Consider the following 14,907-nt stretch of genomic DNA (forward strand, 5'->3'; position numbering starts at 1 on the left):
AAGTAATCCACACCACTCAAGTTCATCAATTAATGTCTTGTGAATTAAATATCAAAGAAACAAAACCCTCTATCCATAAAATTTCTTTCTCCAGTGAAAAGGGGACTTGTCTGAAATATGCATACAAGCAAAACTAATAGATATATATATACACACACACACACACAATTATATAATTTATTTGGATCATTTATTTATACATAATTTGGGTGTCATCAGTTTATATGAATTTCATTCACTTATATTTCACAGAATCGTATGTAAACACTAAAGTTTTCATTTTTGGGTAAACTACTCCTTTAATACATTCCATGATGTTGACACTCCATTGCCATACTCCTGGCAAACATGAACTCTATCATTTCTATTTATCTTCTAAAACCAGCTTTGCATTCAAGTGGCACAGGAGCTTCACCTGATGTGTGATTTAATTTAGGTGTTTAACGCTTCCCAGAGGAGGCATAAATGCATAGCATAAACTGCCTTTGATACTAAGTGCTGACGTGGGTACAAGCTGCATAATTTAGTCTGTATTTATGCGGCATAGTATCTTTACACTGAATTTTGAGCCTTAAGGCTTCTGTGTAAAGGCACCTAAAACCTGAAGAAAAGATCTGAGTGTAGGCAATCCACTCTTTAACTTTCTAATGAGGTAGGCTAGTAACTCACTTCCCTGTAGGAGTAAACGTCTTTAAATATCTATCTCCAAGAATGTTGACACTGTTAGTCAAAACACAAGAAAAAGAATGATTAAAATACATTTTAAGATAAGAACTAGTAGTTTCTTATGGAGTGGTACACATCGCTCTCTTGTGGTGAACAACATGATAACTCCTTCAGGGACTAACTATTCATTTCACCATAGCTTGCTTTAATCATTTATCTTGTGTTAATTGTGCAATTTAAGCATAACCCTGAGGCAAACTTTGATGTTATGAGAGAGCGACTCCTGAGAGTTTAAATTCGTTTTTAAAAACATAAAGCTTAAAGATATATCGGCTGGATTTGTTACAGCTTCTTCCATAGAGAAGGGCTGATCCAGGGTCTGCTGACTAACCCCGTCGCGTTCGATGTAAGACCGCGTCAAACTCTCGCGATACTTCGCACAGCACCCGCTTGACCCTGCCCTGTGTCTCGCGCAGCTCCGTATATAAAGGCGGAGGACCGGAGAAGACGGACGGCTGGGGAGCGGCAGCCCTGGGACTGTGAATAAGACCGTAAACCGCTGTGTTTTTATTTCCAGAAACTTTAATCGGCAACTTTTTAAACGTTTTAGGTGTTTCTGTGCTTTTTTTAATGGTTTTTGGGGTTCTTGCTTGATAGTCGTGGTGTGTTTGTTTCCGCTCATAATGGCGAGCTCGGCTAACTCGAACCAAGTGGTAAGGATCAGAAAACGCCTTCATACTCCTAATCACACACGTGTCCAAGCATTGTAGTTAGACGCAGCGCATTTAAACCAAACCCACACTTGGCATTTTCAATAATAAAACATATTAGGCACACGTACACACACAATCTGATCCATCTGAGCTCTTTGTAGGGAAGTGTGTGTGAGTGTCTGCTGATGGGGAGAAAACAGTGGCTCTGATCCATTGCAGTAAGCTTTATTATGTGTTGGAAAAAGCGCATTAAAGTGCTAAACTAACAAGGACTTGGGTACATTTACGTATAAAAAGCTGTGTTTGATGCGGAAAATAAAACCTGTTTGCTCGCATTCTTCGTGTAGTTAACTCGATATATTACAGTCTGTTACTAAAGCACCCTTGGAGTCTGAAATTACACCAAAAAAAAATCAACAGATCTGCGTTTATTTCAAATAAGAGCCGAATTGTGTTGTTCGTTGACCCGCGTTACAACGAAAGCCTTTCTAAGCTACGTTATATCACAAAATCTCATTTTAACGAATTGTAACGTTACACGACCCCCAATGTTACCGAGTCCCCTGCATATAAACCCAAACACGACCCGATTTCCACAAGAAAGCCCGTTCACGGAAGCCGGAGCGCTACAATGTTTCACCATAGCTACCGTCTGCGTCTCTCTCCGCCTCTGACCTTCCTTCTCTCAGACGCCCGGTTTTATACAGCCATACCGGGGCTCTAATATAGTCGGCCCGGGATGGGAAGGTGCTACTCGGCGCTACGTCACCGGCTCTGCATATAAACACCAGACCGCGCTTTAAATAGTGAGCCGACGGACAAGACGCGACGCAGACCGCGAGCCCGCTGCCTGTTTTCATTTTTAGAGAAACTGTGTATTAGTGGCGCCATAGCGATGTGGTTTCTGGGTAGAGAAAGACGTTTGCTTTCTCATTCCGGAAGTGCGTGTGTTTTGAATATCGTTTCATTTTGGCCGTGGTGCACGCGCTGTTTATGGACAAAGCAGCCATTATGGACGCGTTACTTGAACGCAGTGTGTGTCTATTTTTTGCTTTGACTTCGACCCGGTTACCAAATGGTGATTGGGGAGTCAGACTCAATGAGATCGGTTCTTTTGAACGCTTCAGTTTCCGAGAGTTGGTTGAAAAACAATCCAGTATTTTTGCGTAATTACGTCATCCCCGGTGTTCCCTCAAATCATTGACGTGTGTTTTTACCCTCTTTACTCTCCACATCTAGGCACACATTTGATGTTTACTACTTTATATTATGTTTTGTCCCGGTTCAGTTTGTTGCAGACATGATTCCACTAAATAACAAAGTGTGTTAGAAACAAAATATATTTATGTATTTAAAAAATGTCAATAATTTACAGATGATACAAAAAGTAATGTTTGCCTGAAAAAGATTTAAACCGTAAATGTTTTTGGTAGTTGTCATGAAGCCAAACTGTGAACATAAATGCATCTTATTTTTTTAACAACTTCTGTTATGAGATCATAAAAATAAAAAATTTCTTCATTTGTCAAATTCGCAGTTCAATCCAAATCATCTTAAATCCTTGTTTCTTGGCTCATCATGAATCACATTGACAATTAATGCTTTGTTCAATACAGAAGTCAGTTTTATTTTAGTCCACTTTGTAAACCAATTATATTAATTGATATTCTGGACCAATTATTAATTTATTACATTGATTTGTAATATATTGTAATTCGTTAGTAAGAAGTTATTTCAGTATGTTTGCTTTCATTGTAGCCTAAAGTGTACAGAGCAGTGATGGAGGATGTCATCAGTGAAGTCCGAGAGCTTTTCCTGGATGAAGGAGTGGATGAACAGGTGCTGATGGAGCTGAAAACGGTAAGATGTTTGATGTTACGATGAATACTAATATGCTGCATGGATCGATGGTTTATTCAGACCTGCATTTTGCTGCTCTTCTGTTTCTGAGCAGCTGTGGGAGAATAAGCTGATGCAGTCCAAGGCGGTGGAGGGTTTTCATACGGCGGAGCAGCAGGCTCTTCAAGCTCAACAGCAGCAAGCCCAACAAGCTCAGCAGACGCAACCACAGACCCAACCACAGCAAGTCCTCCTGCCTTCAGTGCAGCAGCGTGAGGCCTGCTCCGGACATGCACGTGTTCTTAGAAATGAAATAAGATCCAGTAAATATCTAATAGCCAACTGTTTGTGTGTCTCTTCTCAGCTACTCCGCAGCAGGTCATTGTTCAGGATCCCAAGATTTTCCAGCACATGAGCGGCGCTGGAATGGTGAGTGTCGAGTTCTTCTAATTCACGTGTTAGTGTTTGGAATTTTGAAATTAATGTTTTTTTTGGCTTGATTCATGCATTTAATAAAATTTGTTACTGTTGCACTTTATTGACTTGATTTAAGGTTTGAAGTTCAGAGTTCACACAAACAGAAAATTGTGAGCTCTGTTGTTTCTGTTTGCTTGGGTTAAGGGCGTTGTTTGTCTGATGCTTTAAATGTTCAAGCTCTTTAAAGCAGGATTGAATCTGATTGGCTGTTGGGGTGTTTATCATTTAATGAGTTGAAGTCTTTCTGAAAGTGATTCCATTGATATTTATTGTTCCTCAATGGCATTATAGCGGTTTTTAAATTTAGAATGATTTTTTTTTTTAATACCATGTTGTTGTCATTGGTGTGAACGGGCCTGTAGAGTTGACTGCATCACTGTTCATTTTTCCAACTTTGATGCAAATCTGAACATGCCAGCATCACTCCACCAACAGTCACAGTTGTAGTTTTCTGTACATGTGAATGCTCTGTAGGATCAGCATTAATGCCAGCAGGAGAACAGATGAGTGGAGTCTTACTAGAAAATGATTTAGACAAAACTGGCGACTTCAAATTAGATTACACAGCAGATTCCAGCGAGGATATTGTGCTCGCTCCCTCTCTACCTGATCATTAATGTATGCGTGTTCTTTGTGGATTAAATTCTTGTTTCAATCTTTTGTTTCACTAGAGTGCAGCAACAACTTTGGCTTTACCCCGCAGGTGTAGGACAGTTTATCACTCATCAAGGTAAGACATTAAAATCTTAAGTGGTTCTCAACCATGGGGCCTCAAGATGACTATAAAATAACTTGAATTCATATCAAATTCTTTTTCACTTCCATAATTGAATCACAATTGTCTTCTAATGATTCTAATGGATTCACAAGTTCCAAAATCGGTGTTCTAAAGCGGTGGTTCCCCGTGTCCCCCTGCTCCGCACACGCTCTGCTCTCTCACCTGATTCAGATAATCAGCTCCATCAATGAACTGTGTTCCAGTAATACACTTATGTGACATTACTGTCAGATTCAATGTAGTCAGCACAGCATCGTCTTTAAGTTTCTACCTTTCTGAATATCCTGCATCAAACTGTTTTCTTGTTTTAAATCTAATCTGCAGTAAAATGAAGTGAACAAAGGAGTCTTACTGATGCGGTCTGGACCTTCATTAAGATTAAAGTTCTTCAGATAAAGTGTATTGTCTGGTTTCTGCATAGAGCTGCATTTGCCGCTCTTCATTTTCCTGTGTGAAGTGGTGGGCGGGGCTAAACAGGCGGTGATGTAGAAGCAGTCGTTGATCATCTTCTGCGGAGGCAGTGTTTAGCCACACTATTACGTCAATCATAGAGTAGAACATTCCACAAACTGTCGTTTTGGCAGACTGCCTTCAATACAAGCTGTTTTAGACAAAGTTTTGGTTTTTAAACTTGCGGGATATTTTTTTTTTTATAGTACAATGACCTCTTACAGAATGTCAAGATCAAGGGAATTGTTTTCTTAGTTCATGACCCCTTTAAAGCATGCAATCTATAATCAGACCAAAGTTATTTTTGACCATAACTCTTGGTTTGTGAGGTTGCTGTGGAAAAGTGTCTGGATGACAAATTTATTAATAAAAAAGTACTGTATTTCCGCAACAAAAAAAAAAACGGTAGTCAAATAAACTCCGGGCCTCTTATAGTGGCCAGGGGCGTGGTCAACACGGACAATAAAGGCCAGGGGAAATGTGTGTGGATAATCAGCAGAGCAAGATAACGAACGTACACGCCCACTGCCGGAGCATTTCTCGAGTCAGGAACCAGTCGGATTCGAGAACAGCGGATCTGATGATACTGCGCATGCGTGATTCAGAGTGAAGCAGACTAACACAGCGCATCTGAACCGAACTGGTTCTTTGGTGATTGATTCTGAACTGATTATGTGCTAATTTTAATCAATTGATCTCTGTCCACTGGAACGCTATCGCTTTTAATTTAAAGCTGCAGTAGGTAACTTTTGTAAAAATATATTTTTTACATATTTGTTAAACCTGTCATTATGTCCTGACAGTAGAATATGAGACCGATAATCTGTGAAAAAATCAAGCTCCTCTGGCTCCTCCCAGTGGTCCTATTGCCATTTGCAGAAATACATCGCTCCCGTTAAGAAACAACCAATCAGAGCTGCGGTCCGTAGCTTTGTTTATGTTTAAAATGTAGAAACATGTATATAAATGTATAATGTATATAGGGTGCACCTATAACAAGTGTTTATATTCTGACTATTTTAGATTGCTTCGGGGGTACCGCGGTGGAGTAACCCAGTACCTTTGTGATTCTTCATAGACATAAACAGAGAGAAGTAGTTCCGGCTACGATGTTCTTCCGCAAGACGCAAGCAGTTCTGTTTATTAACTACTAGAGCGTCAAAAGTTACCAACTGCAGCTTTAAAACGGTTTATTTAAAACAATTACTTATCAAACGGATTGAATTAGAAATAAAGGCCTGCCTCTAATAAAGCGTTACATTCTGCATTTCAGGTAAATAAGGTTCAGATTTTTATTTGAGCAAGTACGGTAGTTCAAAATAGTGGTCGACCGAAATTAAAGTTGTACTTTTTTTTTTTTTTTGACTACTGATATCTTGGAAAGCAGGGGTGATGATAGCCAATAGAAAGCCTATATATATATATATATATATATATATATATATATATATATATATATATATATATATATATATATATATATTTTTTTTTTTTTTTTTTGTAATTTAAGACCATGTAATATGACAGTGGGCAAATGCATAAAGCGCATCATAATTTGAAAACAAGTTTGTAGCATTAAAGCGGACTGACCATCACACAGAGAACACACTATCATGCAGATCACATACACAATTCACAAGAACCCACAATTGGATTTTGCAATGTTTGTGAAATTTTAAATGTTCATTTGTCATTCAGATTTGTTTAAATTATATAAACACATGTTTGCTTATAATACTTTGTTATAATACTTTTTGTATACATTAATGCCTTTTTGTTTAAACGTTCTATCAGATTATTAGACCTCTATCTGTATTAGACCATAAACAAGGAGAATGTGAGTTCTCAGTGCCGTCAAAATAAGTCACCTCGAATACATCGGCCAAGCAGAAATATTTATTGGCAGATGCTGATATATAAAAAAAAAAAGCCAAATATCGGCCGATATATCGGCCTTGGTGATATATCAGTTGGCCTAGTTCAAATCAGGGATATCATTGTGATTCTCTTTGATCCACCCCTTAACCTGCATCATTATTGTGGAAGCTTTGTTTAATAAGCTAATAATTTTAACTGGCCAGCAGCCTTTCACTCGCATTGATCATCCATTTAGTTTGCAACGTCCTCTTTCTACAATCCAATAAATTCCTGGTAGACAGAATCAAGTTCTGTCATCCCTCTTTTGTGTTGTTCACGGTTTACATTTTCACAACTATCTGCATGTTAACACAAGTGTGAATGCCTTTAAAAAAAGCCCATCTCTCTGTGTGTTCAGGTCAGATCCTGCAGGTGGTCAGAGCTTCTAATGGAGCTCAATACCTCATTCAGCCCCAGCAGCAAATGTTGTTGCAGCAGCAGGTCCTGCCACAGATGCAGCCTGGAGCTGTGCAGGCTCCCCTCATACAGCAGGTCAGTGCTTCATACTTCACTGAACACACAACAGTGACACGTTTGTCCTAGTTCTGTCACTGCAGGGTGTGTTTTGACTACGTCTATGCACTTGATGAGTGGGATTTGTTTCCCGAGTCAGCAGAGGTCCTCATCATAGACAACCAATGCAAGAAGTCTGTCGGATCATGTCTGGTTTAAAATGCAATATCAGAACTGATGGAGGATGGTTTTACTGGAAAATATCTGATGGAAGTAGAGCAGGTTTTGCTATTGCAGGGTTACTCCAATGGATAACATTTAGTGTAATTAGCTTTTTCTATTTTTACTTTTCTTTTTTTTTGCATAGATTTAATTACCATGCAAGTAAATATGATATAATATACTTGTGTGGTAAAGTGATTTTACCCTTTTACCTACATAAAGAGAGCCATGTGATGAGTCAGAATGTGTCACAGGTAGCTTTTTCACAAACTGAGCTAAGTGCTAATATACTGAAGTTGAAAATATTGTCATACAAAAAACACCATGGTGCATTTATCATATAATGTAAAACTGCCCTAATGTTGAAGAAACATTTAAAATGGATAATACTTTTTAGAGATCCCAGTGGTAAAGTAAATTTAAGTAGTATTGTTCCAGTAAATCTATTACTATTTTCACCATATGTAGTATGGAAACTCACCATTAACCAATTACCAGGTTTTTACTGTAGCTTATTTTTTATTTTATTTTTGGTGAGGAGTCAACTGATCTGTGTATGAGAACCGAAGTGCAGTGAATGTGTGTTTCTCTTCATGTAGGTGTTGACTCCTCTTCCGGGAGGTCTTTCCCAGGGGACCGGAGTCATCATCCAGCCGCAGCAGATTGTCCTCACAGGAAATAAAGTACAGCAGAACACTCAGGTCAGCAGAACTTCTGACCTCAAGCATAAAGTACGCGTCTCCGATACTGAAAAATGCATGAGGCATGCGTGTATTGAGGGGAGTTGCATGTCTTTAGGTCATGCAGGCAGCAGCGATGGCTGTGCAGCCGGAGCAGGGAGCTGCTCAACCGCAGACACAGCCTCAAGCACAGGCACCGCAACAACAGCCACAGCAGACACAGGCCTCGCAGCAACCTCCCATGGTGCTCCAGGTGGACGGTGCAGGAGACACGTCCTCAGAGGAGGACGAAGAGGAGGAGGACGAGTATGATGAGGACGAGGATGAAGACAAAGAGAAAGATGGTGCAGAAGATGGTCAAGTGGAGGAGGTACTCTTTGGATGGTGCTATTGTTAATTAAAATCCATTAAAAGTGTAAATTGATAAAAGGAGTATATAAAATTCAAAACTGATTGAAGATGAATAAAGATATAAAGGTATATAAATGATATTTATGTGCTGGACAGTGTCTAGTTTGGTCCAATCATAGACTTGTCAAGTAGACAAACTGTCTTTTAATTTAGGAGCCATTGAACAGTGGAGATGACGTCAGTGATGAGGAAGATCAGGAGCTGTTCGACACTGAGAACGTGGTGGTTTGCCAGTATGACAAGGTTAGTATTGTCACTTGCGTTAACACATTTGTAAGTCTATATATACATGTTTATTCTGGATTGAAGGTTTTAAACCATGATAAACGGGGATACTTTTTTTTTTTTTTATTACGTTTCTCTTAAATGGGTAATAACTGGGTCTACATAGAATGTATAGATTCCCACAGTTTTATATATAAATGTGACCTGTGCTGGCAAAATGAGAATTAAATTTTTTTTTTTTTTATCTTAAAATTTCTTTTGAAGATAGTTTTACCAGAGTTGAGCCAAATACAGTTTTGGGTTTTTAGCAAAAATAAATAACATGAATTACAAAAATTAATAAAAACATGCTATAATTCAGCCATGATATTTTTCGCCATGTAAAAGCCACGGAAGCTGGAATGGCATTAAATGCAAACAAACTATTAAACGGTCACAATCCATAACCTGCAAATTAAATGCAAAAATATAGAATTTTTATTTAATGTTAAAGTGAAATTGGACATGTGTATGATTACATAGAAATGTATTGAAAAAAATTATATTACTGTATGTGAAATGTGACATTGCATAAGGAAAAATTCATACTTGAAGGGAACAAAATGAATGCATACAAAACGGTTCGTCACTGACATGTTAAACCTTTAGAAATGTAATGCAAACTTTTTTTTATCTTTTTTTTTTTTTTTTATGGTCAATGAAATTAAATTCAGACGATGTCTTGTGCTTCAGATTCACAGAAGTAAGAACAAATGGAAATTTCACCTGAAAGACGGGATAATGAATCTGAACGGGCGGGATTATGTGTTCTCCAAAGCCATTGGAGATGCAGAGTGGTAGATGGTAAAGAACTGAACCCAGAACTGTCCACTCTTAAGGCAAGACACATCGAGACCTGAAACTGTACATTTCAGGAGATTCCCACTTCAGGGGCTGAAGAGTAACGTCCCAGTGCTACTGTGCTGTTTAAATGATAGCGGCATGAAAATAGCGTGTGCCATCCAAGAGATTTGTTTGTTTCTCCACCCCCCCCCCTCTTAAGATGGCCCTTTTACCTGTAGAGTTTCACAGGACCCATAACTTCTCTTTTAGAACAATGTTCTTGCCCCTCAGATGAATGAAACCAATTTCAGCGTCTGGCGCTGTCTAAAATTGACTCTGGTGTGTTAAGACGGCCAGTTTCTACTGCAGCCGCGCGCGTTTGTTGGTAATTTCCGTAGCTAGGTCAGTAATCTGAATCCAGTGAATCGTCCAACACAAGGAACATTTCATCACCATTTGTCACCTTCCACTAACACTAAAACAAGCAACCAACAACTGTGTTCCCATAATTTCCTTCCGTAATTGCTATGTTTTTAGACCTTTGTATGTTGAACAGCAGAGATACCAATGAAAAGCGGCAAATTTAGTGCAAAATTGTCGATCTCACGAATTGTTGTCGTGTTTGTACGTCCGTCATGGATTTTTCTAACTGTACTCTGACTAAAGATCTGCTCTGACAGAGCTCGTGTTGTCCTGCGTGTTTGTGTGCAAGCTGTTGTGTTAGGTGTCAATGAAGTGCTCGGTCAGGCCACCCTTCATTCTTTACTTGCGGTCAGGCTTATTTTACACATTTCTAGTAGTTTGTATTTATTCCTGAAGCTCGGGCAGCGTTGATTAAACCGAACTGTGCTTTTATTGGAAGAAGTGCTCCTTTCAGAGGAGGAGTTCAGCACCTGATTCAGTGCACTGTGGAGCTTTGTTAGGGTGCTTTTATTTTTGTTTTATAGTATTTAGTCTGGCTTTTTAAGATGTGCCCTCATACAGTTTGCTGTGTCTGTATGTTCAGCAGTTGAAAGTATCGATACATTTTGGTACGTTTTTTTGATGAAATGGCTTGGACTAGTGTTGGGGCTTTTTTTTCTCCTTGTTTGTGCCTTTCAGATTTAATTTAGGTATCAGGTCCTTTGTCTAAAGGGGGAGAGCCTTTAACAAATCCTACCAACTGTACATTTAGCTTCGCTTTTCTAATCGTGAGTAAAGAAAACTTCAGAACTACTGTGAGGGAACATGTTTATTCATATACTGTTTTAACAATCAAACTGCTCTGTCTCTGATTCTCATCTCTATGAAGTTCGTGTTATGTAAGTAGAGATCTTTAGTATGTTGTTGAAACATTGTTTTATTTTGCCTTTGTTGAACTTTATTAAAGCACTATTAAAATGGACTCTCATTCTTGAGCTACATTTGCCTTTTGCAACTTGTCATCTGAAAACTTATTCACATGTAGGTTTGTTCTTGTTCTGTTGAAACTGACCTTTGCTAAAGATGTATTGGTTAAGTGTCATGAAATGTTCTGCCTGTGAAACTACTTTCCCTTATTGTCATTTGTTGTTTGGGTTATTAAAGGGATAGTTCACCCAAAAATTAAAACTAGTCCATAATTCACCCTAAAGCAATCCTAGGCATATATGAGTTTATTTTTTTCCCTTTGAGACGAATACAATTGTAGTTATTAAATGTCCTAGGAAAACCTAATCTCGTCTTGGCTTATAATATAATCCTCCATTTTTTTTATTTTTAACAAATGCTCATTTTGTATTTCTAATTTGTGACACGTGTGTCTATTGGTCTTCCACCTTCATTTCTGACTGGATTAAGGATGCTCATTTTAACCGACTGTATCAATTATTCAATTGATCGATTATTACAATGTTATATGGTTTTAAGTCTTATTTATTTTTACAGTATGCCTAATTTATCAAAATATTTTAAAATGTTTGCTGCATGGTTAAAATGGACTATACTATTGTGTTATAGAGAAACAAAAGTTGTGTCTGTTGTTAGGAGAATTACTGAAGTGAACATCCCTACACCCGAGCTTACAGTACACCGAAGTCCTTTATCATTCACAGATTCATGTTCAGGTAGCTGAAGCTGGATATTATGGTTTATAAAGCTTTGTGTAAAAAACTCTGATTGTATTTGTCTGAAAGAAGAAAGTCATATACACCTATTGCTTGAGGGTGAATAAATACATTGGTTAAAATCTCTCAGTGGTAGTGTTAAACAACACCCTATTTACCCCGTCATAAACCACTCTTCTAACGTTTCACCTCGATCATGATTGGTTCAGAATCGCTCAGGAGTCATTCTCGTCTACTTCTGCTCCAGCGGTGACGCGATGGGAGACTGATGACATCGCACTCAGGGCGGGTCTAAGGTAAATCAAGGCTGTCAATCAATAAGTGTGGGAGAGGCCTGTGTATGTGACGTCACAGTCAAGAAGCCGAGAACTGCTTGATATATTAAAGGGGAAATTATTTAATGAGACTAAAAAAAATAAAAACCTGGGTGGATTTTTATCATTATAGGGCGGTTGTGTACACACAGCCAACACACATTTCAGTTAAAACTAGTAAAAGTGCATGTTGCATCTGATAACCCCTTTAAAATATAGTATCCCTAAAAAGAGACACTCTATACCATGCAAAAAAATTGGGGTCAGTAAGATTTTATATATATTTATATATATATATATATATATATATATATATATATATAAAGAAGTGTTTGTACAAGTACAAGTGAAACAGTAATATTGTATACTCTACTGTTTAGTGTCATATAATATTGCATGTGCGCACATTTTCCACCCTTGAAAATGTAAATGTATTTTGAATATGAATCACCTGGGTTTAACAATACCAATATTACTGCCACAGTATGTCGAGGCATTAAATGAGCCTGTTGATGATGATGATCTGCTTGAAAACGTTGCTCTTTACTGCAACAGTCCACTAGGTGGCGATATTTCCTGCAAAAATAATTTGCCCATAAATCATAATCATATTGTAAATTTATTAAAGTACTGACTAGACTGTACAGATACTGCTTCACAGATATAGTGGTGATGACTGGGGGAGAGAAATTATTTTACTAACAAGAACAAAACATTTAGGGAGGAACACTAAAAACGAAGTTAGTCTATTTTCGCCTCTTTCTTCCTCCTTGGTCATGACATATATGCTTAATCTCCAGTAAAAAAAAAAAAGAATCCCTCCATTCCAGGTCCACACCTCGTTCCTCCTGAATCAGCACTTTTCTGCTGCAGGTCTACAGCGTTGCTCTCTGAGGTTGATTGAGCACCATATCAGCCCAAGTCTCTCTCTCTCCTTCCTCCATCATTTTATCTCGATGACATTCGCCTCGAATTTTCAATCACAGTCCATGTCCTAATACCTACAAGTCCCTTCGTCCCATCCGTTCCTTTCGTCTGAGGTCACAGAGCCACACAAGTGTGCGTATATTCACCATCTGGGTTTATATGCCTCATCAATCTTCACACACACTCCATTAGGCTTGTAATGGAGAGCACAGCTGTGTTAATGCCTCGGTTTCAGATGAATTTAACGCCTACAACAACATCAGCAGATTATCTCCCACTCTTTAAAATAGGTATTTTATGGTGTGGTTGTGGAAAGTACAGCAGTAGCCCTGAGCTTTTATATTTATCACTATCTACACCCACCATTCAGCTCTTCACTGTCCTCTGAAACCCGGCAGGTTGTTCACATGTACAGAGGGCCGTGTGTTGAAGTGTGTTTTTCCATGTGGACGTCCTGACAGTTCAAACCTAGTGAACGTTTTTGAATACACGCATAACCCAGTGGTTATGTAATGGAGGAAGCATATGATTCAAGCAGTAGAAAGACAATAGTCAAGAAACATGATTCATATTGTTAATATTTTGACTCCGTTTCGGGGGCATTACAGATGAACAGACGGGGTAGATTAATGCCGGTGGACTTGAACTTGAAAAGATGACTCTTCCTGCATTTGAAACAAGATACTGTACCTTCTCATGTTCATTCATGTTTATTTCATGCTGTAACTAGTAGTGTAGATGATCACTACTAGGATTGCTACATTAAAGAGCCACAAAATGCTAGTTATTGTTTGAATTTCTTTAAAATGAATTACAGAATTTGAAAGCTGAAACTTTGTTTCATACCTAAAGTTAACTGCTCTGTCTCCTTGTGCTGCGATTTATTTTTCACTGCATGAAAACACAATGCGTGGCATGAGAAAGGCATGGCTTGTCGAACATAGCAAGCAGGTCTTTACGAAGTCACTTTAAGCGCCTAACCAAAAGGAAGAAAAGTCTTTGTGAGAGCGATGAGGGAGTGAAGTGACCAGAAGCAGCTGAACGCTGGGGTGTACTGTTTGATGAAAGATTGAAACGAGAGCGATGGCAGCACTGCAGGCCAGAAACAGTCTCCTGGATCTCATCTAAAGTGCACTGACTGTTCTTGATCACGCTCTTGTTTCTTCTTGTGACATCAATACTGCTAGTGGAATAAAAGACTGGAGTCTGCAGTGTAATGGGAAGATCAGACTTGGCTCACATGCAGGTCAGTGACCTTACGGGTTTAATGGCTCTAGAGGCCATGACACGGTGCAGGGTTCAGTAAAGCTAAACTGATGCAGAAACGGATTTGTTATTTCAGACCAGGAGAGACACGACGGTCCTAGCAATACGATATGGGCAGAGGCCCTGTGGTTAGACATGTACATACCTACACACATGAATGTATGCATGCATCCCAGGCTTGTCTGAAACATTTGAGACAGGGAAGAGCAAGGTGATATTCTGTAACATGCACATGCAATGAAAAAAACACACATAAACACCCACCCACAAGCTTATATAACAAGGAGACTGCCACTCCACCACTTTATACATGATGAATGAATAATAACTGAATGTGTAATGGTTACGGTCACACGACATGCAAGTAAACAAATACAATATTAAATATTTTTCGTGTTTTTTTTTTAATATTCCTTTTATAGTGATTTATGGCTTTTAACTTTGTGTAGAGTTAATAATAATGTCAGTTTCTTGTTAAAATAATATTACTTCTAGAAGAAAGGAGTTGTTAACAAAATAACATTCTTAAAAACGTGATATGCTAATTAATGTTTTAATCGAAAGTTTTAACTTAGTGAATCTACAATATTTTATATTTCAAACTTAAGGACATGGAAAAAATAGTAACATCCACCTAAAGTAAAATTAAACATAGATAAATAT

The 14,907-nt window shown here is 38.4% G+C and overlaps 1 protein-coding gene across 1 annotated transcript; it reads left to right on the forward strand.

Moving 5' to 3' along the window:
- Nucleotides 1-1,130: 1,130 nt before the first annotated feature.
- Nucleotides 1,131-9,838, forward strand: LOC113121102 (transcription initiation factor IIA subunit 1-like). Its single transcript, XM_026291344.1, has 11 exons — nt 1,131-1,379; nt 3,138-3,239; nt 3,334-3,490; nt 3,583-3,658; nt 4,369-4,400; nt 5,973-5,987; nt 7,178-7,332; nt 8,115-8,216; nt 8,314-8,565; nt 8,760-8,849; nt 9,564-9,838. The coding sequence occupies exons 1-11, from the start codon at nt 1,350-1,352 to the stop codon at nt 9,669-9,671; spliced, it is 1,119 nt and encodes a 372-aa protein (XP_026147129.1). The 5' UTR covers nt 1,131-1,349; the 3' UTR covers nt 9,672-9,838.
- Nucleotides 9,839-14,907: the final 5,069 nt, after the last annotated feature.

This window comes from Carassius auratus, chromosome 20 (genome assembly GCF_003368295.1).
Source record: "Carassius auratus strain Wakin chromosome 20, ASM336829v1, whole genome shotgun sequence".
NCBI classification, from domain to species: Eukaryota; Metazoa; Chordata; class Actinopteri; order Cypriniformes; family Cyprinidae; genus Carassius; species Carassius auratus.